Raw genomic sequence first — 27,252 nt, 5'->3', positions numbered from 1 at the left:
TTTTGCTCGTCTGTAAAGGTTTTAATTTCTCTATCAAATCTGAATGAGATCCTTGCTGGGTAGAGTAATCGTGGTTGTAGGTTTTTCCCTTTTATCACTTTAAATATGTCCTGCCAGTCCCTTCTGGCTTGCAGAGTTTCTGCTGAAAGATCAGCTGTTAACCTTATGGGGATTCCCTTGTATGTTATTTGTTGTTTTTTCCCTTGCCGCTTTTAGTGTTTTTTCTTTTTGTTTAATTTTTGATAGTTTGATTAATATGTGTCTTGGCATGTTTCTCCTTGGATTTATCCTGTATGGGGCTCTCTATGCTTCCTGGATTAGTTGACTATTTCGTTTTTCCATATTAGGGAAGTTTTCAACTATAATCTCTTCAGTATTTTCTCAGTCCCTTTTTTTTCTTCCACTTCTGGGACACCTATAATTCGAATGTTGGTGCGTTTAATGTTGTCCCAGAGGTCTCTAAGACTGTCCTCAGTTCTTTTCATTCTTTTTTCTTTATTCTGCGCTGCAGTAGTTATTCCCACTATTTTATCTTCCAGGTCACTTATCCGTTCTTCTGCCTCATTTATTCTGCTGTTGATCCCTTCTAGAGAATTTTTAATTTCATTTTTGTGTTGTTCATCACTGTTTGTTTGCTCTTTAGTTCTTCTAGGTCCTTGTTAAACGTTTCTTGTATTTTGTCGATTCTATTTCCAACATTTTGGATCATCTTTACTATCATTGCTCTGAATTCTTTTTCAGGTAGACTGCCTATTTCCTTTTCATTTGTTTGGTCTGGAGGGTTTTTACCTTGCTCCTTCATCTGCTGTGTGTTTCTTTGTCTTCTCATTTTGCTTAACGTACTGTATTTGGGGTCTCTTTTTCACAGGCTACAGGTTCGTAGTTGCTGTTGTTTTTGGTGTCTGTCCCCAGTGGCTAAGGTTGGTTCAGTGGGTTGTGTAGGCTTCCTGATGGAAGGGACTAGTGCCTGTGTTCTGGTGGATGAGGCTGGATCTTGTCTTTCTGGTGGGCAGGACCACGTCCAGTGGTGTGGTTTGGGATGTCTGTTGACTTATTATGATTTTAGGCAGCCTCTCTGCTAATGGGTGGGGTTATGTTCCTGTCTTGCTAGTTGTTTGGCACAGGGTGTCCAGCACTGTAGCTTGGTGGTTGTTGAGTGGAGCTGGGTCTTGGCGTTGAGATGGAGATCTCTGGGAGAGCTTTTGCCATTTGATATTACATGGAGCCGGGAGGTCTCTGGTGGTCCAGTGTCCTGAACTCGGCTCTCCCTCCTCAGAGGCACACGCCTGACACCCGGCCAGAGCACCAAGACCCTGTCAGTCCCAGGAAGAAAAAAGGAAGAAAAAAAGAAGGAAAAAAAGAAAATAAAGCTATTAAAATAAAAAATAAATATTAAAAATAAAATAAATTTAAAAGTAGTCAAAAAAGAGGAAAAAAGAAAAGAGAGAAAGAAAGAAGAGAGCAACCAAACAAAAAAACAATTCCACCAGTGATAACAAGCGCTAAAATGTATACTAAAAAAAAAAGGGACAGAGAGAACCCTAGGACAAATGGTAAAAGTAAAGCTATACAGACAGAATCACACAAAGAAACATACAGATTCACAACAAGAGAAAAAGTAAATACATATATATATGTGTGTGTGTGTGTATATATATATATATATTAAAATAAAGAGCAAGAGAACAACCAAATTAATAAACAAATCTACCAATGATAATAAACTCTAAATACTAAGGTAAACATAAAACCAGAACAAATTAGATGCAGAAAGCAAACCCCAAGACTACAGTTGCTCCCAAAGTCCACCGCCTCAATTTTGGGATGATTCGTTGTCTATTCATGTATTCCACAGTTGCAGGGTACATCAAGTTGATTGTGGAGCTTTAATCCGCTGCTCCTGAGGCTGCTGGGAGAGATTTCCCTTTCTCTTCTTTGTTCTCACAGCTCCTAGGGGCTCAGGTTTGGATTTGGCCCCATCTCTGTGTGTAGGTCGCCTGAGGGCATCTGTTCCCCGCTCAGACAGGACGGGGTTAAAGCAGCTGCTGATTCGGGGGCTCTGGCTCACTCTGGCCCGGGGGGGAGGGAGGGGTACGGATGCGGGGCGAGCCTGCGGCGGCAGAGGCCGGCGGGACGTTGCCCCAGCCTGAGGCGCGCCGTGTGTTCCCTCGGGAAATTGTCCCTGGATCCCGGGACCCTGGCAGTGGCGGGTTGCACAGGCTCCCGGGAGGGGAGGCGTGGATAGTGACCTGTGCTTGCACACAGGCTTATTGGTGGCTGCAGCAGCAGCCTTAGTGTCTCATGCCCATGTCTGGGGTCTGTGCTGATAGCTGCAGCTCGCGCCACACCCAGAAACAATGGTCTCTTGCCTCTTCGGCAGCACCAGACTTTTTCCTGGACTCCCTCCCAGCTAGCCGTGGCGCACTAGCCCCTTCAGGCTGTGTTCACACAGTCAACCCCAGTCCTCTCCCTGGGATCTGACCTCTGAAGCCCGAGCCTCAGCTCCCAGGCCCCGCCCACCCCGGCGGGTGAGCAGACAAGCCTCTCGGGCTGGTGAATGCTGGTCGGCACCGATCCTCTGTGCGGGAATCTCTCCGCTTTGCCCTCCGCACCCCTGTTGCTGTGCTCTCCTCCATGACTCCGAAGTCCCCCCGGCCCCGTCTCCACCCGCAAAGGGGCTTCCTAGTGTGTGGAAACCTCTCCTCCTTCACAGCTCCCTCTTAGGTGCAGGTCCCGTCCCTATTCTTTTGTCTCTGTTTTTTCTTTTTTCTTTTGCCCTACCCAGGTACTTGGGGAGTTTCTTGCCTTTTGGGAGGTCTGAGGTCTTCTGCCAGCATTCGGTAGGTGTTCTGTAGGAGTTGTTCCACGTGTAGATGTATTTCTGATGTATTTGTGGGGAGGAAGGTGATCTCCACATCTCACTCCTCCACCATCTTGAAGGTCTCTCTCCCCCTTAGTTTCTTAAACAGGTATAAATTTATCTAGCCCACAATTCTGGGCAGCTCTTTGATTATTCAAGAAATTCTTCAGTGATGTTTTCCCCTGAAAGAAGAGTTCTTACCATTTTTTCCATAATAGGCCCCTTACATAACTTGCCAAAACCACACAAAATTTTGAATACAGTTTGAGAAGTTTTATTGACCCCCCCCTAAAATCCACAGATCCTTGGGCATCTACTGCCTCTTACTGTAAAGAATATTTGGAGTGAAGATATGACCATTAACATAATGAAGTTGTCACTTTAAAAGCAATTTATTCAACAAACATTTATTAAGCGTTCATATGCCAAAAACTATGCTATGGAGATGCAGAAATGGATAAAGTTCCTTTTCCTGCCCTTAAGGAGCTCACATTCTAGTAAAGGAGACTTTATAAAACAAAAACAATACAGTACAATAAGTGACACAATAGAGGTAGGTTGTAATTACAGTGATGACACAAAAGAGGAAGTTAGATGATCCTCCTTGGATGGAACAAGGGCAGTTTCACAGAGGTGTTGCTTTATGCTGGGCCTGCAAGGATACACAGAAATTTTCCAGGTGGGGAAGGATGGCTAGGGCACTTGATAGAAAGAATAGCAGGTACCAAGGTGTGGAGGCCTGACTATGCTGCATCTGAAGAACTGTGTATTTTTAGCAGAACATGGGGTCAGGGGAGCAGAAAGACCCATATCAGAGAAGCTTGTACACCAAGGAAAGGGGTTTGGCTTCCTCCTAAAGCCTCATGAAATCTCTGAGGTGTGTTAAGCAGGGAGTAACATTGTTTGAGTGCTTCTAGAAAGCCCACTTTGGTAGCATTGTGGGACGAAAGAAAGGGGAAAGGAAACAGGCTTGGGACAAGGAGAAAGGTTCATATTTAGGGAAGAGCAGTGAGAATGGAAAGACAGTGATATATCAGAAACATGGAGATAAAATCCTTAGAGATTAGACATCGGCTGGACAGGGGAGAAGTGGAGGAGAGAAGTGAGCCTAGAGAATTTAGATGATGATGGTTCTAAAATTAACCAAAGGAAGAAACACAGGCATAAGAGTGGGTTTGGGGGAGAACGACTTTTTAAGACACACACAGGTGTCTGTGGGACGACCAGTTGAAGATGTGTAGAAGGCAGATGGACTGAGAAGTCTGGGGTAAAGATAAGGATTTAGAGGTCATTTAATGGGAAGGACTCAAGAGTGAGAAGTGGTGGTGGTGAAGAGAGCAGGAATGAAAGCCTGAGGTATAACTTAATAAATGAAAGAGGCACCCAGGAGTGAGTGAAATATAAGGAACCCAGGGGAAAAATGCTTTTTAAAGGAGGGGCTATCAACAGTGTCTAATGCAGAAGAAAAGGTCAAGTAAGAAATGGCTTGTGAACGAAACCATGGATTTAGAATTGGGATTTTAGACTTCAGAGTACAATATTGTTAAGAACTACTGAGCCAAAAGCCAAATTTCATTTACGGAGCAAGTGGAGGGTGACAAAGTGAAGATAGGAATATTCTCAAAAAGATTAGCTGTTTAAGAAAAAAAAAAAAGGGCAGGGACATAAGATGAGAGTTAGAGAGGTATACAGGTGAAACAACCATTTAAACCGATCTACCATATTTTCAGAGTACTACAAATGTCCTCAGAGTTTTATATTTGGCGCTCGCTTCATAGTCCTTTGAGTCTCCAAGAATAATGGCTTAATAGTAGGTTAGTATCTTTCTTCTCCTGCCCTATTCAAATGAGAGGGAAAAGGAAAATAGGACATATATTGTGAAATTTAGTTCTGTGATTATTAATTTAAATATACTGACTACATTTTCATACATTCATCCAACGAATATTTACTGGACACCTACTATGTGTTTGACACTGTACCAGGCCTTACGGACATAGAGAAGAAAAAGGATACAGTAGTATAAAGTGGCATTTCTAAGCCATTACATAAATAAACCCTGCTTTATTAATAATGTTACATCTCAACATGATATACCTGCCAAGACATACAGAGAGGGCCCATGACTTTGAGGTATACAGTTTCTTTTTTCCCTACAATTACCATGTGGTATAAATTCCTAAACCCCTTCATATATTTTTATCACTGAAGGTCTTTTCTTAATGAAAACCACTAAAAATTACAGTTTAGTTTTCATGAGAAAAAAGAAATGAACATCATGTACAAAAACCAAAAATTATATGCCTTATGACTATACAGATCGAGCATTAAAAGGGTAACAAAACTCAAAAAGAATTTTAGATTGGAACTCAAAATGATTCCTGATTCTAAGGCTTATAGTATTATATAGCTCCAGATTTTTTTTCCTGAAAAAAATCATTAAAAAATTATTCACACTGAAGTGTTCATGGTTCAAAGGGCACAATGCCTGTAACTGACTTTCAAATGATTGAGGAAAAATAGTATACGTGTGTATGTATACAGAGAGAGCATGAGAGATAAAGCAAATATGAACAATTAAGGAATCTGGTAAAAGAGTTCTTTGTACTATCCTGGAAACATTTCTGTAATTTGAAATTATATAAAAATAAAAAGTTTCCCCAAAATTTTATTCAGAATTAGGGAAAGTATTATGAGAATAAATATATAAATCTATTCAACTTTTCACACTGTTTGGAAATCCCCTATGCCTTTGAGTTATCATTGTATCTTTCTACACTCCAAAATAAGCCAATCAAAATAGCAATATAATTCTAAAACTGATTTGTTTCATACCATTGTATTGTAGGGTTGCCAGATAAAACACAGGACTCCCAGTTAAATTTGAATTTTAAAGGAGGAATAATTTTTTGGTATAAGTTTGTCCCAAATATTGCATGGAACATACTTGTATTAAAAAACTATTTGTTGTTTATCTGAAATTTAAATTTAACTAGGCATTCTGTGTTTTTATTTACTAAATCTGGTCACCCTAAATGTTGAAAAATTTTAGGCTGTTAATAATGGGTCATCAAGGGGCCTGCTTAGCATTTTCCTATAAATGCTTGTCACATTGGCCATAGTTTTATTTATATTACATCTTCTTACACAAAATTATTAAAACATCATTTACTTAGGGTTACCATATATGAATTTGATAATCCTGATTTTACTTAATATTAAACTTTAAAAGTTGTACCACATTATCAAAGTTTTACTTTTACTCACAATAATATTATACATAGACTTAACACAATTTTAAAAATTGTTTACTTAATATAATTCCCTTTTACAAAAGCAGCTTTATATAAAATGTTTGGCTTAAGACTGTCATTGCTATTAATGCCTTTGAACGAAATTCCATTCTTTGGCCTCCGTTGTCCAAAAACAGGCACATTTCAACTCGTTTTCTTTAATGAATATTTTGTAACAAGTTCCTGAAGTTTTCTAATTCTTTCACACTTGTTGAAATTCTGTAACCAAAAAAAATTTCACTTAGAAACTACTTTAGATAATTTTTCTCTATAAGTTATTCACTTTCCATTTTCAGAACACAGAAAAATATTTAAGTAATTTATGTCAGCGAATGTAAAGGTGCATAAACCATTTAATCTATTTTGATGCACTTCAGTTCTTTTTTTTTTTAACATCTTTATTGGAGTATAATTGCTTTACAATGGTGTGTTAGTTTCCACTTTATAACAAAGTGAATCAGCCATACATATACATATATGCCCATACCTTCTCCCTCTTGCATCTCCTTCCCACTCTCCCTATCCCACCCCTCTAGGTGGTCACAAAGCACCAAGCTGATCTCCCTGTGCTATGTGGCTGCTTCCCACTAGCTATCTATTTTACATTTGGTGATGCCAAATGTAAAATAGATAGCTTCAGTTCTTAATTTGACATGTCAAAACTAAGATAATATTGCCCAGAAATTAGTTATTTTTAATTATTCATAACTTAGTATTAAAGTTTCAAAATGCAAAATTATAAACTATGTAAGTATTAAAATATTAGGATATTTTAAGAATTCAGAAGTATATTCATATGCTTAGTATTTAAAGTACATAGGTATAAAGTATATAAGCAGTAAAATATGTATTTTAAATATGCATAAGTATATGAACACTTAAACTAATCAATATACCATATTTAGTAAATATACAAAGAATCAAAGCCTTTGGACTATAAAGAGTGAGAACAGTAATTGTGTGATCAAACTGTTTTCACTAACTTTTATAAAAAAGCAAAGTTTGTTATTTTAAGTGTACTTTAGCTCTGTTCTCCACCATGATAAAAGTTACAAAGTACTCAAATATAACTGTCAAGCTTCTGTATACTAGAGAATAATTCTGAAGGTCAATTACATCAAACCCAAAATATTAGTCATAATTTTTTTAAGTGAAGTAATGTAGTCCTTAGAAAATGTTATTTTAATAAATCTCTGCATTCCTTAGATATAATAGGCTAGAAGAAATGTATCTATACTTAAATTTTATAAGGTAAGTTCCTTATTTCAAGCTTATTTTCTAATCATTTTGATGCAAATTATTTTTAAAAGAACTATTAACCTTTTTACACAATGGTGAGTTCACATGGAAATTTTATGTGTACACCTATATTACACAACATGATTTTTCCAGGACCTTCAAAAAAACATTTGGGCAGCACAAGTACTTTTAAATAACACAGAAAAAATATACAGTTTCAGCAAGATGAATATTGAAGTCCACTCAGTAAATTAATCATGATTATAAAAGTCAACAGATGAAAATAAAGAATATTATTTAATGATTGTGTGTATCTACAAAGTTATTTCATAAGATCGCAGAATTCTGTAGTGAGATAATTTCACTAAAAAGCGTGTTTCTTACCCAGTTTTATCTGAAAGTATACATGTTGCATTAGACTTACTTGGCTAGCAGAAACAATTTTGGTAGAAACTAACCTTCCAAATGCATTAAATAATGATACTATTTCTTGTCTGGTTAGATGGAATTCATAACTGGGCCCACTTTCTGGCATATTTGCAATAAGTTTCTCAGAAAACAAGATCTTCAGAGCAGTGCCCAAACCCTGAGTCTATAATAAAAACAAGAAAAAAAGAAAAATCAGAAAATTCTTTGTGCAAAGGATGAAAATAGGATTGAGCCTGATATGCTTACCTGAAGCTTTCCCCACAGTCGACATTTCAAACAACCAACACAATCCATGATTCTTGAAATATTTCTAAAATGCAGTCGAAAGTCCTCCTAAAAATAATTTAAAATTTTATTAAAATATAGTATATAGTCAAGTACTAAGTATTTCTGAGTGCCTTCTATGTGCCTCACAGTATGCAAGGCACTGGAGGGCACCAAAGTGGGGAACAGAACTGAAGTCAACATCCACGGAGTACCTCCTACACACCGGAATCTTTACATATACAATTTCATTTCATCTTCACCACAAATCCAAAAGTAGATATCATTATAGTCTACACCTAATGAATTAAAAAAACAAGGTTCAGAGAGGTTACGTAACTTGCCTAAATTCCCATACCTAGTAAACAGCAAATCTAGACCCCAGCCTGCCTGCCTCCAAAACTAGACTATTTATAAATATACACAAAGGTAACTGAGTTGAGATGTTCTGTTGTGTGTGATTATTAACCATATGCCAATATCAGGGGAGGGGGGCGGGGGTCGTATGACATCATTTACCAAAAAAAGAAAGAGGAAAAAAACAAAGGAGGATGAAGAACCTAGGGGTAAGACGGGAATAAAGACACAGACCTACTAGAGACTGGACTTGAGGATATGGGGAGGGGGAAGGGTAGGCTGTGACAGAGTGAGAGAGTGGCATGGACATATACACACTACCAAACATAAAATAGATAGCTAGTGGGAAGCAGCCGCATAGCACAGGGAGATCAGCTTGGTGCTTTGTGACCGCCTGGAGGGGCGGGATAGGGAGGGTGGGAGGGAGGGAGACGCAAGAGGGAAGAGATACGGAAGCATGTATATATGTATAACTGATTCACTTTGTTATGGAGCGGAAACTAACACGTCATTGTGGGGCAATTATACTCCAATAAAGATGTTTACAAAAAAACACAAAAAAAACAAAGGAGGGAGGGAGGAATAAAAACCTTTGGTTTCATAATAGTTAAATTAAAATGCTCCTCTCTGGTATTAATTAGGTAAATCAACCAGACCTTTGATTATTATTTACATTATCACACAAAAAAATATATAGAATATAATGAAATCCATGTACCCTCCACCAAGTTTCAGAAAGAAACCATTACAATGAAGCCTCCTATGTATCCCTTCAAAGTCCCATATCCCACCTTCTATAACTATTCTGAATTTGGTGTTTATCATTCCTTTTTTATATTTATACTTTTAATATATATATATATATATATCCATGAACACTAGGGTATTATATTGTTTATAAAAGGGCAACATGCATTAAACTCATCCAAAAGTAGTACATGTCTTTAAGGAATAAAGAAGAAAGAAGGGAAGCCAAGAACATATCCTTCTTTTACTACAGTGGAAATTATAAATTAATCCTCCAAGTGACTCCCTCTGTCCTGAATTTATAGTGGAATCCCAAGCTTACAGTACTTGAAACAGGAAATTTGACATACAGTTCAGATGGAACATTCATTATACCAAATGGCCTATAACTTTGGAAGCATATAATGTTTTGTTTGTTTTTCTAATGTGATAAACCACACACTGGGCTCAATCAAAAGAGAACAAGACCAAAGATCTAAAAATGGGAATAAATCAGCAAAGATTGGAACCTGCTATTCAAAGCAGACCTCAATTCATACTCTGGGGACAGTCTTTCCCCAGATGGTTCATTCAGCCTGAGACTTTGAAACAGCCACTACATGTATTAATAAAAGATTTACAATAGGATTCCAGATCTTAAATCTTATTGATTTAATACAAAGCCCAAATAATTAATATTAAATGTCACCATATGTTAGCAATATTCTACATCTTGTGTTTCTGTACCTTTTGGACTGAGTTCAGTAAGAGGTCATTCTAATTTTAAACATACTTAGAAAAAATATTTACCCAGCAATATTTCCCTAAGTAGATTTTTGGTGATTTGAGGTTTCCTTTAAACTTGTGTTTCAACCTTGGATTTAAGGAAATTCACACTTTTAACATTAATAACAGAGCACTAAAATTAAATTAGATGTTCTCATCCAATGAGGGGCTCACCTCTGAAGGATTTAATAGTTGGTATAAGAGTCTACAAAATCCCTGTGTAGACAAGCATTTGTTTATAGACAGAACAAATAGCTCACATGTATGCACTATAAATTTCCAAATGGATATAAATTTTATGATTAATAAAACACAACTTTTACTTTAAAAGTGTTACTAAATGCATAGTGGATTTTTGGCAGTTATATTTTCACAATCAATAGATGCTAAAAACACCACTGTCGTGAGGAGAGGCCTTGAAAGTTCTTGACTTAGACTCGTAAAGGTTGGAAGCCTCTATTGGAAATGATTGTGCTTCCTTTCGTACACATTGTCTAACCTTGGTATTTGAATCTATGTTCACTGATTCAAACACTTGAATATGGCAGCTCTTGAGTAAATCCCTATGTGGCATGTACAGAGAATAAACATGGTTGCTTACAAGAGCCAAAATAACATCGCAAAATTAAAACCAAGCACAATTGCTTAAATGTACTTAATATGCTAGAACCAAATTAATAAGGTGGAAATTTACTAGATCAGAACAAGGAGAAAATCCTTGTGACTTCTACAAATGACAATCAATGTCCAATAACCTGAGTATATTCTAAAGTTAACCCAGATTAGAAAAATGTATGATCCTTAAAATAACCAAAACCTAAATCATTTACAAATTCTCCTTGTTAATTTACACAGTTTTGGAGTCAATACTTAAAATTATAGTCAGTGGGTAGAATAATCAAACATTCTGTGGTTAAACATTGTGATCTATATTCAGTGAAACCAACTGACCAAAAAACAATTCTCACCCAATTCTCAGATGTTTTATAAGCCTTCAGGTGAGATCCTATTCTATTGTGAATTGAACACTAAACAATTCTCTTTCATACAAGTCCTCTCTTTCTAACCATACACTGATAGAGTATAAAGGAGACAAGATGAGATTTTCAAATGAACTTATATGACTGTTCAAATCCATTATATTCACCATAAACTGCTATTTAAAAAAAAAGTAAATATCTGATATCAACAAGTTTCCTTGGTGTTTTACTCCTTTCTTGTAAAAGGACTCAGAAAAATTATGTTAAATTTCACAGGATATGAAAGCTGAGTGTTTCAGAGTTTCGATAAAATGAAAACGATGTGAGAAATATTTCTAATCTGTACAATATAAAATGAGTAAATGCCAAACACTCTCCATAAACCAGCAAGTGTATTAAAAATAAGAAAGATATCGAAAATAGTAGGGAAAAAAGTCTTATTACAGCATCTTCCCCCTCACTTCTAAGTTCCTGGAAACTGTTTGGGAGGTTATATAAGCACTGAGATATATATTTCTAGCAAGAATGCTTTAAGTAGGAGGTAGATGGGAGGTCAAAAATAACTATTATCTAACAGTAAAAAAATGGAGTGCACAAAGTATTTTGTTTGCAAGCTGCAAAAAAATCAGGTTATTTCATTATCGAAAGAAACAAAGAATTAGACACAAAGGCAGATTGTTTGTTATAAATATTCTGATGAAATCAGATCCAGCCCAGTCCTACTGAGGGCCACCTGCTTTACTTACCTATAGCTTTATAACTGAGAACAGTAATATAATTTTACTTAAGTCCTCAAAAAGACTTAGAAATCCCCTGAGGGTAGAAGCATCTCTCCCTTTAGTGACAAAAATCATGCTCTACACCCAGTGAGCGTTTAATAAATCTTCCCAGTGAGATTGTTTATTTGTAGTATTTTGAGGCAAATATGCACAAAGATGGTCTTGCCCGGGGTCATACCTCTACTAAGAGGTAAGGCAAAGACCAGAGCCCATTTTGTGTGATCTCAGGTCTTCTGTTCTTCCCAGAACTGCATCCTGGTGTAACTAAATTTCTTTAGTTCCCAGTGAATGAGATGAATTGACAAAACAATACTGTAACCTCTCCTCCTAAAGAGCATCCTGTAATTTAGCCAAAACTATTTTCAGAATTCTCTCCAGCAAAAGACTAATTCTGCCCCTTGTGCTCTAGATCCCTTTCCTTTCATTCATAAGTTCTATTTACTACATGAGAGCATCAATGTGAAATGAAAGCCTTCTGTAAAGAGTACACATTTCTGTTGTTATTTTGAAAACAACACAAACTAGATCTTAAGTTGGACCTGCTTTTGGACATCTTTTTTCTTGAGGAAAAGAAAGATTATGACTCTGACTTTTCTTCTAATTTCAGGATGTATATCAAGATTTATTGTTAAGAATAAAAACACGGCCTTTATTCATACCTGCATGAGTTTGTATTTAAAAATTAAGTTAGAGTATAAAATTATTACCTTTAGTTTGTTTGCTTCCTTTTTGTCCCCAGCAAAAAATGAATTCTCATCAAAATGCAAAGGAAATGACCTACATTAAAAAAAAAACATAAATAACATATATTCTCTGCATAGAACAGAAAATATTTTCATGTATTATAAAACATTAAAAGTCCTGCTGATACCACATTTTGCTGGTCAGCAATGAATAATATAAGTAAAATAGAGTAGAATAGATAGTAAAATCAAAAATTCTATGCCCCCAAACAAATTCTTATCCTCAAATATAAAAGCTAACTGTATAATATAGTAGAAGTTATGCCCCAAACCCAACCTGTTCAACTAAATATGAAAATAATGCAAGTATCAAATACCAAAAGAATGGCTCTTAAAACTAAAACTATGTGCCTTTTAGTACATAAGTCAAAATGAAAACAAAACCAAAACTCAATTCTAAAAGACCTATGAGCAGAATTAGCTTTTAATTATTTTTTAGATAGTTTTCCTTTCTCTAAGTTGAATATTTAAGAATTTAATTTTGGATACCACTTGTCACTCTTCTATTAATGTATAAGTTGTAATACACAATTTACTTGATTTCATGAAGTATTTCCAGAAGTAACATTTTGTTTTCTGCATCTTGAACTTTATTTCCAGTGAAGAGTTGAAAATCCTGGCGCTCAAAGAATGGTACCACTTTAGATAAAGCCCTTAATTCTATTAAGTAGAGAAAGTACAAGTTCTTAAGCCTTCGTGGACCTTCTCCTTCAGTTAAAATTCCATCAAATCGCTGCTGAAATTCTGTAATGTTATGTCCCCATATTTTTTCCAACCAGGTATCTGAGAAGAAAGAAGAATTAAATATTAAAAAAACTGCATTTTAAAATTAAGTAAGTTTCATTTTACTTATATTAGGTTATTGATGCCTGCAGAAGCTAATTTGATTTTATATTTTAAAATATATAATCAATACAACCATGAAAACTGTTTTACATAATTTAGCCTTGAATAATTCCATATTAATATTTTATCTTCTAGAAGCCATCCTTAAAAGGAAAATAAACTCAATATTTTCCTGAGAAACCAGGACTAATAAAATCAAATTTCTGAATATAAACATATCCATAAAACCAAGATACAGAAGTCAAAAATGACTATCTGACATTACTAATGAGTTTGAAGCCCTAATTAAAGTTACTATGATTTTGTTTCTAAAAAGTAAAAGATACCGTAATTCTAGAAGAAATATGTTATTGATGAAACTCCAACATGGTCTAATTTTTCAACAGCCTTCGTAAAGCATGAAGAGCAGCAGAAAAAATGCTCTTACCTGTTAAACTCCAGGCCTGAAGCTGGCATACAATTATAGGGATTCTGATACAGTAATATCTAATGAAAAACAAACTATGCTCTTGAGAGCTTTTTTAATTCCCACAATAAAAGAACATTTCCAAAGTGACATGTACGATTTTGAGCAGCTTCTTAAAAGAAGGTGAAGAGTGCTAAGAACAGGCTGAACTTTTCCTTATAAGGTCCATGGTTCCCACATTCCTGATTACTACCATTTAAGAATAAATCTTTTACTGCCTAATATTCAATAGGGTCAATCCTTTCTCATCCAGGTAAATACCAAGAAAATTTTAAGAATACCTGAAAATAAGTGTGGTAAAGTGAATAAAACTAAAATGTCACATACCTTGTAGAAGATACCGTGCACTCAAATGCACATTAATGCTTGCATGGAGGCCAGAAATAAGTCTGTAGAATGCTCTTTTTTCTACACAGAGGCCTACAAAAAGTAATTTGGAAATATAAATTTCATATGTGAAATCTGTAAGGCAGAAAATTAATTTTATGTGCATTTAAAAATGAAAAAAATGTTATTTAAATTTGCTTAAAAATGCTCAATTACCTTCTAGCCAACTGTAAAAAGTGTTCTCTGAAATAAAAAGAAAAATAAGTCACGAGATTGTAAAAAATGCCAAAACGTAAGTTTTAAAATACTATAGCAAATTTTTGACAAACTGTGATTCAAAGGTCCAAATTCTGTTTGTAGAGGAAAGAGAGGTTCTTGGTATGGATTCACTTTAAGTTCTACTTGGCTGCCCGGTCTTTAGAAGGCTTTAGCATTACCTTAGGTGGCCCCAGCCTCATAACTTTCTGGATAAAATGTTTTATATGAGGTCAAAACACAGAATTTAAATAGTAAATCAATACATGGAAAAATACTTAGCCTTAGTAACAATTCATGCTATAAAAATTAAGAACTCATTACACACTTTTTAAAATGAGAAAAGTTAAATAAAAATTATAAAATAGTATTGGAGGTATATTATTATAGCTGGTAGTATTATATGCTATTCAATATTTCAAAAGAGCAATTCAAGGAGATGTTACAAAAACCAAACGTTGTTTATATTTTATGACCTAATAAGATCACTGTTCATATACTTAGACTTGACAATTCCGCTTTTAGAATTATGGTCTTAAGAAATAACTCAAAATGGAGGTGGGGGGGTGGATAATCTGCAGAAAGATGATTATGTTATATATAATTTTTAAAACCTGAAATAATCAAAATATACAAGGCCTAAGCTGACATGATAGAATACTATATACTAGTTAGCATGGTTGAATAATATAAAACTATTAAAATGAGAAGAATGTGGAACATGACAATGCATGAAAATGTTTATTTGAAATAATATATAAAAAGGCATAAGAAATAATTATTATAATTATGTGAACATTCTATGTATACATTTACTAGCAATGACAAACATTGTACTATATAGTTCTTTTTACAAAGTTTTTTATAGTAATATTAATAATGAACCAAACAAGCATAAAAGTAATGGAAGAAATGACAAAGGAAATAAACAATAAATTTATATATTTATAGACTACATAAAAACATAAAACATCTGTGTGTCAGAAAACTTTATAAACAAATGCAAACAACAAACCGGGTAAAATGCAAATACAACAAAGGATAATATCCTAAGTATATAAAGAGCTCACAAACTGAATAAAAATGCCAAAGTGCCCATTAAAAATGGGCAAAAAGTATGAATAGAGAATTCATAAAGGGAAAATATAAATGGTAGTAACAGATAAAAACTGTTTAGCCTCACTAACAATAAAATGCAAATTAAGCATATATTGTACAACACAGGGAATGTAGCCAATATTTTAAAATAACTATAAATGGAATATAACCTTTAAAAATTGTGAATCACTATGTTGCACACCTGAAACTTATATAATATTGTACATCAACTATACCTCAATAAAAAAATAAATAAAAATTCAAATTAAAACTATAAAGATACAACTTTAAAGAGTAAAGGTAAAAATATAATACTTAATGCAGACGAGGGTCAGGTAAAACTAGCAGGCACAATGACTGGAAGGGATGTAAATTAGCACACCCTTCCAATGACAAAAAGCAATCTGGTCATATGTATCAAGAGCTTAAAACGTCCTTATCCTTTGATCCAGTAGATCCATTTCTAGAAATCTAGGTTATTATGGGTGAATGTTTGTGTTCCCCCTAAAATTCATATGGTGAAGCCCTAAACCCTCCCCCTAACCCCCACTGCTCCCCATGTGATGGTATTTGGAGGTGGAGTCTTTGGGAGGTAATTAGTGTTTGGGAGGTAATCAAAGTAAGGTCATGAGGGTGAGGTCACCATGATGGAATTAGTGTCTTTATAAGTAGAAGAAGAGACCAGAGCTCTTTCTCTCTCTATCATGTGAGGATACAGTAAGAAGGCCAGCTGTCTGTAAGCCAGGAAGAGGGCCCTCACCATGAACCAGATCTGCTGGCACCTTGATCATGGACTTCCCAGCCTCCAGAACTATGAGAAAATAAATGTCTTTTGTTTTAGCTACCTAGTCTATGGCATTTTGTTAGAGCACCCTGAGCTGATGAGGATATAGGCTAAGGAAGCAAGTAGACATGGTAATGATAATACATAAAACTATAAATATATCTATTATAAAAATATAAACATGTAAATAATAATAATTATCAAAATGTTAGCAGAGAAGCAGTATGAGATAGTAACTAAAGCACAGACGCTGGAGCCAAACTGCCTGATTTGAATCCTGACTCTGCTACTTACAAATCATAAGATTTTAGCTGAGTTGCTAAACCTTTCTGGGACTCATTTTCCGCCTCTATAAAATGGAGATAAAAATAATACCTCCTAGGATTGTTGGAAGGATTAAATAAACTCATATTTGTAAATTGCTTTGAAAAGTACTAGCATGTCTTCTTAGCCATTATCATTATCAATTATTTTGGGGTTGTGGGATTACAAGTGATTTGTTTCCTTACTGGGAACCTCTAGGTTTTGAGGTTTTTTTTTTTCAAGTTTTGGACCATGAATTGGGGGGAGTAGGAGTGTGACATTGCTTGGGACCTAGCCTTCTAAAGAAATTTTCAGTTCAGTTTTATAATCCTGAAGTAGATATTCTCTGAATGTGATCCAGTTAGATAATCACCTAATATATCAGCTTTCATATTTGACTAAAATGAATACTTATAAATATACTCATAAATAAGATATTTTCTCTAAGGACAGCCTCTACAGGTTAACAATCTTTTCTCTGATAATGAGAGATAGGTTGAGATCTTCAAATAGTAACAAAACTCATTTCAATCTCACTCATAAAGCAAAAACGTTCTCAAAAAGACAGAGTAAACCTAAAATATGTTAAAACTTTTAGCTTTACAATTAACTTAAAGAGCTGGCAATGATACCTACACCCAAGAGTCACCACAAGCTTGGAAGACGGTAGCTCAACACTCTGATCATGTCTAGAACCTTCCTATATGAGACCTAGTAGATACCAGAGTTCAACCAGTAAAGGAGATGTTTTCCCTGACAGAGGCTGGGGAAATGTCTAGCTTTCACATGCAATAGGTAAAATGTACCAGTGAATTATCAGAGGCTGAGGCAGGCTGTCTCTACTGCCTGATCCCAGGCACAAAGAGTCACATTTCCCTTAACCTATGCTGTCACCCCTAGAATTTCAGGTAAAGAAATAAAAATTAACTTTTAAACTTTTTCTTTGTCTCATGTGCGGGTAGAACAAAACAAGTTTGCCCAACAAACATCTGAATGTATAAGCAAATTCATATATGTGATGTATGATAAAGACATTATACTTACCTTCACTTTTCCCTGAAAAAAGAAAACAAAATGCTTATTATTAAAAACTCCTTCCAGATGCTCCTTTTAAACTGCTACACTTCCACAAAAATAACACTTAGTAGAGGTTACCTTTAGTTCATCAGTTCACCCACATAAATAAAATCTTAGAGTGAGATGTGCCTGTGACTGCAACTCTTTCTGGTGATGAAAGGAATTATGGCTGATTTGACTAAATAGTTTCATCTCCAAGAGCCTGGATAAAGAGTATTTTCAGCTTGTCCAAGATTTAATATGGGCTGACAGGAAAGAAAAATCTAATCTATCATCTGCGAATACTCTTAAATATCTTAAGGACTCACAGTTATTTGGCTGTCAGAGTCTTTTCACTTATTTATTTGTTCTATAGCTATAACACAGTTTCTGCTAAAGATGTGTGTTATTGCTTCCAAACTCCCGGGACTGACATTATAAAATTTTACCTTATTCAGGAATATTTTTAAAGACTATTTGTAAGACTCAAATTATGCACAATTCAGCAGTTTGTATGCAGCTGCTCATTAACTACTGAAAAACTGTCTCCATTTTGCCACTTTTATTTAATGCCATTGTTTATTAAAGTACCATATGCTCATTGCAAATATATGTTAAAAAAAAGAAGACAAAGATAAAATAAAAAATATCATCCATAACTCCCTCTGCCCAAAGATAAATACCATTTACATTTTGGTAAGTGTCTTTTTTCTTTGTGTACAGGATATTTAGATATTATATCAATTATGTTTTTATAAAAAATATATTATAGGGCTTCCCTGGTGGCGCAGTGGTTGAGAGTCCTCCTGCCGATGCAGGGGACACGGGTTCGTGCCCCGGTCCGGGAAGATCCCACATGCCGCGGAGAGGCTGGGCCCGTGAGCCGTGGCTGCTGAGCCTGTGCGTCCGGAGCCTGTGCTTCGCAACAGGAGAGGCCACAGCAGTGAGAGGCCCATGTACCGCAAAATATATATATATATGTGTATATATATATATATATATATATATATATGTGTATATATATATATATACATATATATATATATATATATATTATACATACTGTTTGGTACCTGCTTCTTCTCCTAAATGTGCTATTGATCACCACTGATATAAATGAATATAAATTTTCAGCAACATTTAGAATGGTTATATTCTACTATATGAATATACCATAATTCATTTAACTAGTTCCCTAATGATAAACATTGAAATTGTTCCCATTTATCTTTAAAATAAGTGAGGGTGGTTAATTAACTTATCAGATCATAATATGAGTTCATAGTGAAGATCATCTCTTGCCTGGGAATTTGCATTTCATCTGATAGTAAATCAATAGTTTCCACTGAGTACCATATGTGACTCCATATAAATCCAAAAGCCTTGTTTAAAGATGCTTTTTCATTTCTAAGAATGACGAGTCTGCCAACATTTAGGGAACGTTGCAATCTCACTGCCTTGCAGGAGGAAATTCATGTTTATTGACTCTATGAGATCAGCAGCTTTTCAAATAAATTTAAAAAATGAAAACCATTCCACATTTGCTAAAAGTACATCAAAGATTTCATCAGTAAGCACATATTCAGAGAACAGGGATATATTTCCTAAGGAAAAAGCCTGAAATCATACACTTGAAATGGTTTATTCAACAAACTGTTCTGTCTATTATAGACTGGGCAGGGTTTGTGAGTTTCAATTTTACATCCCCTCTGCACCTATACAGTGCCTAGCACATAGTAAATGGTGGATAATCATTTGTTGGAGGAACAAGTGATTTTCACTACTGTAGACAAGACCGTTAAATGAGGAGGGTGAATTTCATTGATCATTTGTCTAACAAACTATTCCATCTGTTATGTTCCAGACTCTGTATTAAGGGATGAAATCAATAAATGCTGCCCATATGTCCAAAGTACCAGGGTAGATCAATAGATATATAACTAATAGTAAAATAATGCTAGCAAGTGGAAAGAGCTGTTAAGAGGAACAAAACAATACATAAGATCACTTTATGAGGAGAGAGAGATTACTTCCAGTTAAGAGTATCAAGGAAATTTGGGCGGGGAAGGCAGCATTTAAGCCAAACCCTGAGTGTAAGTAGAAAATGAAAAATGTTAATGAGATATAAAGTCATGTGAATTTTAAATCAGACTCCCAATATATATAACAATTTCAAGTTTTAGGAAAGATGTGAGGCAGAAGTTTTTTGGATATTCATTCAACTAAAAGATGAGTACAAATAGTAGAAAGGCTGAACACACACATTCTGCAAACATGCATAAAAGAATAAATGTATAATTTAAACTTAATCCTATGATAGTCTAACACAATGAACTTCATTAAAAAAATACTCCTTACTGAAGTGTAAGTATTTTCAACACCAATTTCTCTGCAAGAATGAGACATAACTTCGGTGAAAACAAGAATATATGATCTCAACTGCTCTTGCCAACCCTTATCTTGCCTTCTCCTTCCTTCTAACCAAAGTTCACTGGCTGAAAAATAACAGTGCAAATAAATAACTCACCGTGACCAGAAGCCAAAGGATTTAAAGGTCTTTTAATCGTCTGTGGCCTACAAACAAAAGAATTAAAGTATAAAATATAAATTTGTTACCCATCATGTTATAATTATTTAAGTAAAAGTGAATTTATCTCAGAAAGTTTTTTAATGACTATATCCAAAATAAAATTGTTTTACTGATCTTATAAAATATTTATTTTCTCTAACTGCTTTAAGGGAGGGTGGTTATTTGTTTTAGTGATAATAGTTTCTGATCTTTTCCCATTGTAGCAGCCAGAAAGTCATTTCCTAATCACCTCTTCAAACAAAGGAAGAAAAAAATACCAGTCAAGCTCTTCTCCTAGAGTTACTAATATGTTTTTATATATATCATATATGTGTGTGTGTGTCACAAAGTACACTGCTACTTGAAAGACAAACAAGCAAAAAATGTAAATATCCAACACAAGCACTAAAATAAAAAAGGGAAAAAACAGTGTGGGTAGATTATTTTCCACTTTGGTAATTTTAAGTACATCAGTTTGCCCTGAGGCCATCAAGTTTGTTATGATTTCAATAATAGGTAGTTTTTAACAAGAAAGAAAAGAAAGAGTTAGTATGTCACTAAAGTGTTTTTAAATCTCAAAATAAATATTCATTAGTATCTTTAGTAGAGTGTAGGGATTGTTTTAATGTCCTTTTATCTATTTCACAAATTTGCACAGCTTGAGACATTTTGAGAACAGAACATGTAAGTTGTATTTTAACATCCTCAATTTAGTGCCTCATACATTGTTTATATTTTAGAAATATTATGGGGACCATGATATAAACTAGTTAGGAAATAACTACAAAACTTATACAAAATCTAACAAATGCTTTAGTTGGACTTTATTTTAGTTCACATCAAAAAAAATTAAGGAAAAAAACCTTTAACGTAAGTCAATAAACTCAGTAAACCAAACATTCCTAAAAATAGTCAAGAGAATTTAAATGATACACGTGGCAGAAATGAGTAAATAATGAAAACTCTCCACTTCCCAAACTGTAGAAATTCTGCAAGTCCAAAAAAGAAATTGCTGATCTCTTATGCGTATATTTGACATAAAAAGTGAAATGTATTTTTGCCACATTTGGGAACTCCAGAAATCTTCCCAGAACTATCCCCATCTCTGAGATAGCGTAACGCTTGTGTGCACACAGGCACACACAAACACACGCATCCCTTCCAAAAACCAATACATACATACATCCCTTCCAAAAACCAATACATCCAGAAATCTTCCCAGAACTATCCCCATCTCTGAGATAGCGTAACGCTTGTGTGCACACAGGCACACACAAACACACGCATCCCTTCCAAAAACCAATACATACATTGTTTACAACCTAGAGGCTTACAAGTGAACAAACGTGAAGCATGTCTCAGTCTCTCAATGATCAAATTGACAGCTTCCACTGTAGTGGGTAACAGTACAAAGGGGGTTCTTCCACTTACTAGATCTTTGACACTAGACAAATCACTTAACCTTGCCAACTCTCAGTTTCTCCATCTATAAACAGTGATGACTATAACACAGGGTTATTACAAGGACTAAAGGAGAAAATGTATGTAACATGCTTAGCACAATACCTGGCACACCGTAAGTGCTCAAATGTTACTAATTATAATTATTCTCTGAAAAGAATTTAACTTTAAAGCAGGTAAAATAACTATAGCCACAAAAAGAGGAGTATAGAGCATCAAAAAGAGAATTAGGAATTATACATCCTAATCTATTCCCTGCCACTAACTATATGATCTCTCTGGCTCTAGGTTACTTCATCTATAAAATGAGATTCTAGTACAGCAGAAACTAACAGAACATTGTAAAGCAACTATACTCCAATAAAAATTAATTTAAAAGATTAGATTCTATAATTCACTTAAGGAACATTTGTGAAATGCCTACCATATTCCCATAAAAGTCTAACACTGTTCTAAGTCTTTTAAAGAACAAAGAATTATTTGTTGAAACACATGTCCTCATGTTTCCCCAGAGGGGAGCTGGATTAAGGAACAAGTACATTTCCATGTCCAAATACATCCTTTAATAAGGTGAATTTGATTTGTTCTTTTAAATCATTGTGATTCTGTTTATTTGTTTATAAAGAGAAATGAACACATCTTTCAGGAATTTCGAAATGAAAATGACACATACTTAAAACAGTTTTCTTCATAGATGACATTCCATATCCTCCAAGCATCTGGTCCCTTGTAACCCGTGTAGCGCTCAGGATTCAGGAGCAAATCGACATACTCAGCATCAGGAGACTGTATGTCTGTAAAATAAAATGTTTTAATAATCTTCCTTCTTTTCAGTAACCTTAAAAAGCTAATATGACCAGACTGTATTCCATCGATTCTAAGGCACCACAAATGTAACAATGCGTCTAGGATTTAAAAACACCTTTTTAGGAGAAATCCTAAAAAGAAGGGAAAAGAAGGAACAAACACAGCCACAATAAATTACACACTGTTTACAAAAACCTCTTGGTTTTAGAAATGGTAAAAAAAAAAAAATGGGAATATGTGAATTTTAGAATTGAAGGAACATAGTAATTCAATTCTTATAAGCTATCCAGGCAAAGAATATACCATACATTTCTCATCACATTAACCACAGTGTGATGAGTTCATCAGTAACTAAGGTAAATGAAGACATATTAGTACCATACAGTTTGTTACCAAATACTTCCTTCTTACATGACCACCATCAGGATCCACTACAAAGCTGCCCCAAAGGTATAATCCTAAATATTCAAAAAGTTAGATAGCTAGTGGGAAGCAGCCGCATAGCACAGGGAGATCAGCTCGGTGCTTTGTGACCGCCTGGAGGGGTGGGATAGGGAGGGTGGGAGGGAGGGAGACGCAAGCGGGAAGAGATATGGGAATATATGTATATATATAACTGATTCATTCTGTTGTGAAGCTGAAACTAACATACCATTGTAAGGCAATTATACTCCAATAAAGATGTTAAAAAAAATAATAAAAATAAAAAAAAAGTTATAAGCAGGATGATATTTGTATCAGCATTATTTATAAAAGGGAAAATCAGAAGCAACCTAAATGTCCAACAGAGCAGGGCACGGTCCCTGGAGCGAGACTGCCTGGGTTAGAAATCCAGGACCCACTACTTATTCACTTCGGTACCCTGGTCAAGTTATGTAAATTCTCTATGCCTTGGTGCCCTCATTTGTAAAATGGAGATAATACTCATAGCATTACTGTGAGACATAAAGAAGTTTATATGTGCAGAGCGCTTAGCACAACAGTAAGAGTATAATAAATATTAACTATGGCATTGGTATTATGATGTAACTTAATAGACCATTTTACAGTCAACAGAACTGGTAAGTACGAAGGCTGTCTAATAAAATGAAAAGATAAGGCATTATAGAAAAGTTAATTACAGAGATATATGGAAAACATACCAAAATTGGTGGGATATTGGTTTCTCATATGTTCTATAAATTTGTATAATGTGTTATAACTTTAAAATAAAACCAAAAAATTATGGCCCCTGGTCCTCAGTGGCTTTGGGGAATTAGTTAATAACACAGTAATACCGGACTCATCGATAAAGCTTAACAGTATGAACCAACAAAGAAGGAGGAAGTGAGTGAAAATGGCCCCAAAGCAACCAAAGTAGATGACAAAACTCTGAGCAGAAAGATGCTTACACAAGACTCCATCAAGCTCTCTAGAGTACCTACTTCTCATTTAAAAAACAAAGATAAAACTATGCTTGGTTATTTTTATCCCAATTCACAGTTCATTAGAGTCATAAATTAGGGGAAAATTTGCTTCTATAAACAGCCCAGTGACAGCACCTAGAAATAACTGAGAGTCCAAGGCAGAAGTAGCAATTAAAATAACTAGAAGTAAAAATAAAAATTTAAAAAACAATCTGCATGGAATCACATAGTTCAGGAACAGATATCTCTGTTCATCTCAATTAATACTATAGGTATTACCTCAGTATAGCAAACTATAATAAATTCATAAAAAATAACTCTGACTCTTAAAATATATATATAAATAACACTCAGCATCGAGTACTTTAAGACAGAAAACTAATCACCAAGGAATGATTAAATTTTTAATATCTTGCCTCGTTAGAGATAAACATTAGTTGACATAATTTTACTTACAACAAATACTTCCTCTCTCCCAACTTTATTAAAAATAAAGTTACTATAACCTTATTTTGCCAGATAACAAAAGCTCAAATTTCTAATTAGGATTTACAAAATACCTTCTATCCTCTACCTACCATTTACATACATTATTTATTCCTTACAAAGCTGTCCATTTTTTTTTTAATATTTACCATCCTTTAACAGAAGAAACAAATATAAATGGACAAGTTATTCACCCAAGATAACAGAACTTCACCATATAAGGAGTGACTTACTGATTTGTGACACAAATGTAAGCATGTAGTCTTAAAAGGATACTTTGGTTAAAGTAGTACCATTCTTTCTCTAACACTGCAGGCCTAAAAAAATTATGCTGCATGTTATAAGTTGAATTTTATCTCACATAGCAATGTTTAAGCCAAAGAATCCTTGCAGAAAGATGGCAAAGTTAGGGTTGGGAGAGCATTTTATCCCCCTTTCTTTACTGGCCTAAAGCTAGATATAAGTCTACAGTTCTTTACCCAAGACCCTTGGGGCCAAATGTATTTTGGAAATCAGAACTTTTCAGATTTTAGAAAGGTAATACAGTACATGCAACATATGTTCAATATTATTCTAGCAGGGACTGGGACAGCAACCTTTAATCAAACACATAAAAACATGAATATAAACATGCAGTAAAAACATGAATATTCACACTGAATGAATCTGTACTAAATTTAAGGAGAAAAATGTTCATTTTTCAACATTTTCAGATTTGAGAATTAGGAATAAAGGATTATAGATATGTATCTGCCAAAATATGGTCATGGTTTTTATTAAGGAAAGCATATGTATCTTTTTTTCCCAAAATGAAGCCACAAATTAAAAATAAGTACTTTCCCTTTTTCTTCCCTCTTTTTGCTGGGGGGGAAGGGGTGTTGCAAGATTAATCTTTTGCTTATAATTAAAATGATCTATACTGCTCTTTTCACTGATTTTTTAGAAGATCATTAATCTGTTCCAAAAGAACCAAAGAAGGATACAAAAACTCAATTTGGTTTAATTTTGTTTAGCCAATTAAAAGGCTAACAAACTTACAAAAAAGGAGATACTAAAAAAAAGGAAGACTAGGAGAATCTATAAATCTAAATAAATAAATCCATAAATCAAATGGTTCTAATGGGTTCTAGGGCTCCTAGATTTTAATCATACCAGAGCTCCGGCTTAGTTTTAGATGTCACAGACATAACTCATGGTTCATTTTTCTCTTTTCCAAAAATAACACAGCCCATCATTAAGGAAAATATTTAACAATCCAAGGCCAATATATCAAAAGCAGGTTTTTGCAATCTCTACCTTTTATCTATTTATGCAAAATACCTGTACATATCACAAAAATTATATATATTACTAAGTACACAGAACTGCAAAACTCAGGAGGTAAATTTTTCTTTTCCAGAAACTGGGTTTTCTTTTTAAATTGTTTTATTGTGGTAAAATATATATAACATGAAATTTGCCATTTTAACCATGTTTAAGAGCACAATTCAATGGCATTAATTTTATACATTCACAATGTTATGCAACCATCATTGCTGTTTCCAAACTTTTCTATGACCTCAAACAGAAACTCTGTAACCATTAACCAATAACTCCCCATTCTCCCCTCCCCCTGACTCCTGGTAACCTCAAATCTACTTACTGCCTCTATCAATTTGCCTACTCTATATATATCATATAAGTGGAATCATAAAATATTTGTCCTTTTGTGTCTGGCCTATTTCATTTATCTTAATGTTTTCAATGTTTATCCATATTGCAGCATGTATCAGAACTTCATTTCTTTTTATGGCTGAATAGTATTCCATTGTACGTGTATACCACACTTTGTTCATACATTCATCTGCTGATGGATACTTGGGTTGTTTCCACCTTTTGGCTGTTGTGAATAATGCTGCTGTGAACATGGGCGTACAAGTATCTGCTTCCCTGTCTTCAGTATTTTTGGGTATATGCTGAGGAGTTGAACTGTTAAGTCACATGGTAATTCTGTGTTTAGCTTTTTGGGGAACTGCCAAACTGTTAGAAATAATTTTTTAAATTATTTTAAAAGGATTTCTTTTCCTTAGGCACAATCTTAATGTGTATAGCATAAAAAAAATGTTATACCATCAGCTTCACAGAAGTTGTCTGAGGAATCATCATGCTTGGTCCACTGAAGAACAGCCCTCTGTGTTTCTTCACTTTAAACAAAGAAAAGAAATAGAGGTATTCTTTTTCTTAAGTTAACATTTCACATGAAAAAGCATAAAATACTACTGCAAGAAAAACCCCAAACCTTAGAGATTCATCCACGGCTCCAAGTCGTTCAGCTTGCTCACATTCTTCAATGAGATTATTGGCTTCTTCAGAATACTAAAACAAAAGGGAAATAAATAGAATTCAACTGATTGCATTTTTAAAACTTTTAAAAAAGAATTTCAAAGGAATTTGGGCTTCTTTTATACCTAGCACCATCCCCCTGGCTTCAAAACTTAAAAAAAAAGGGCTTCCCTGGTGGCGCAGTGGTTGAGAGTCTGCCTGCCGATGCAGGGGACACGGGTTTGTGCCCCAGTCCGGGAAGATACTGCATGCCGCAGAGCGGCTGGGCCCGTGAGCCATGGCCGCTGAGCCTGCACGTCCGGAGCCTGTGCCCCGCAACGGGAGAGGCCACAACAGTGAGAGGGCTGTGTACCGCAAAAAAAAAAAAAAAAAAATTAGCCCCACATTCCTCCTGGAGCTAAAAAATAAAAGTCTTTGCCCTTTGTCTTGTTGGCAAACACGATTTACTATTATGTTGACAAAATAAAGAATAGTTTATAGTCTGATAACTCATTATCAAAATGTCCATTAAGAAAATCTTTGAGGTTAAAGAAATCAACTTGGCAAGGAGTCATGGACCAATGTCCCACTTTCCTAATGACCTAACTGTCAGCATCGGTTTTCTCTTCCA

At 34.8% G+C, this 27,252-nt stretch overlaps 1 protein-coding gene across 1 annotated transcript in view; it reads right to left on the bottom strand.

The window, feature by feature from the left end:
• Positions 1-3,886: 3,886 nt before the first annotated feature.
• Positions 3,887-27,252, bottom strand: part of ERO1A (endoplasmic reticulum oxidoreductase 1 alpha) — a 43,794-nt gene continuing 20,428 nt past the window's right edge. The window contains exons 5-15 of the mRNA XM_082832610.1: positions 26,599-26,675; positions 26,430-26,503; positions 22,295-22,415; positions 20,119-20,165; positions 14,312-14,338; positions 14,096-14,188; positions 12,993-13,239; positions 12,421-12,490; positions 8,068-8,154; positions 7,851-7,984; positions 3,887-6,372 (exon numbers count right to left, since the gene is read on the bottom strand). Of these exons, the coding sequence (XP_082688736.1) occupies positions 6,312-6,372; positions 7,851-7,984; positions 8,068-8,154; positions 12,421-12,490; positions 12,993-13,239; positions 14,096-14,188; positions 14,312-14,338; positions 20,119-20,165; positions 22,295-22,415; positions 26,430-26,503; positions 26,599-26,675 (1,038 nt within the window). The 3' untranslated portion in view covers positions 3,887-6,311. The remainder of the gene's footprint in view (positions 6,373-7,850; positions 7,985-8,067; positions 8,155-12,420; positions 12,491-12,992; positions 13,240-14,095; positions 14,189-14,311; positions 14,339-20,118; positions 20,166-22,294; positions 22,416-26,429; positions 26,504-26,598; positions 26,676-27,252) is intronic.

This window comes from Leucopleurus acutus (assembly GCF_964270905.1).
Source record: "Leucopleurus acutus genome assembly, chromosome: 1".
Lineage (NCBI taxonomy): Eukaryota > Metazoa > Chordata > Mammalia > Artiodactyla > Delphinidae > Leucopleurus > Leucopleurus acutus.
Note: the sequence above shows the minus strand (reverse complement) of the source record. Positions and strands in the feature narration are given on the sequence as shown.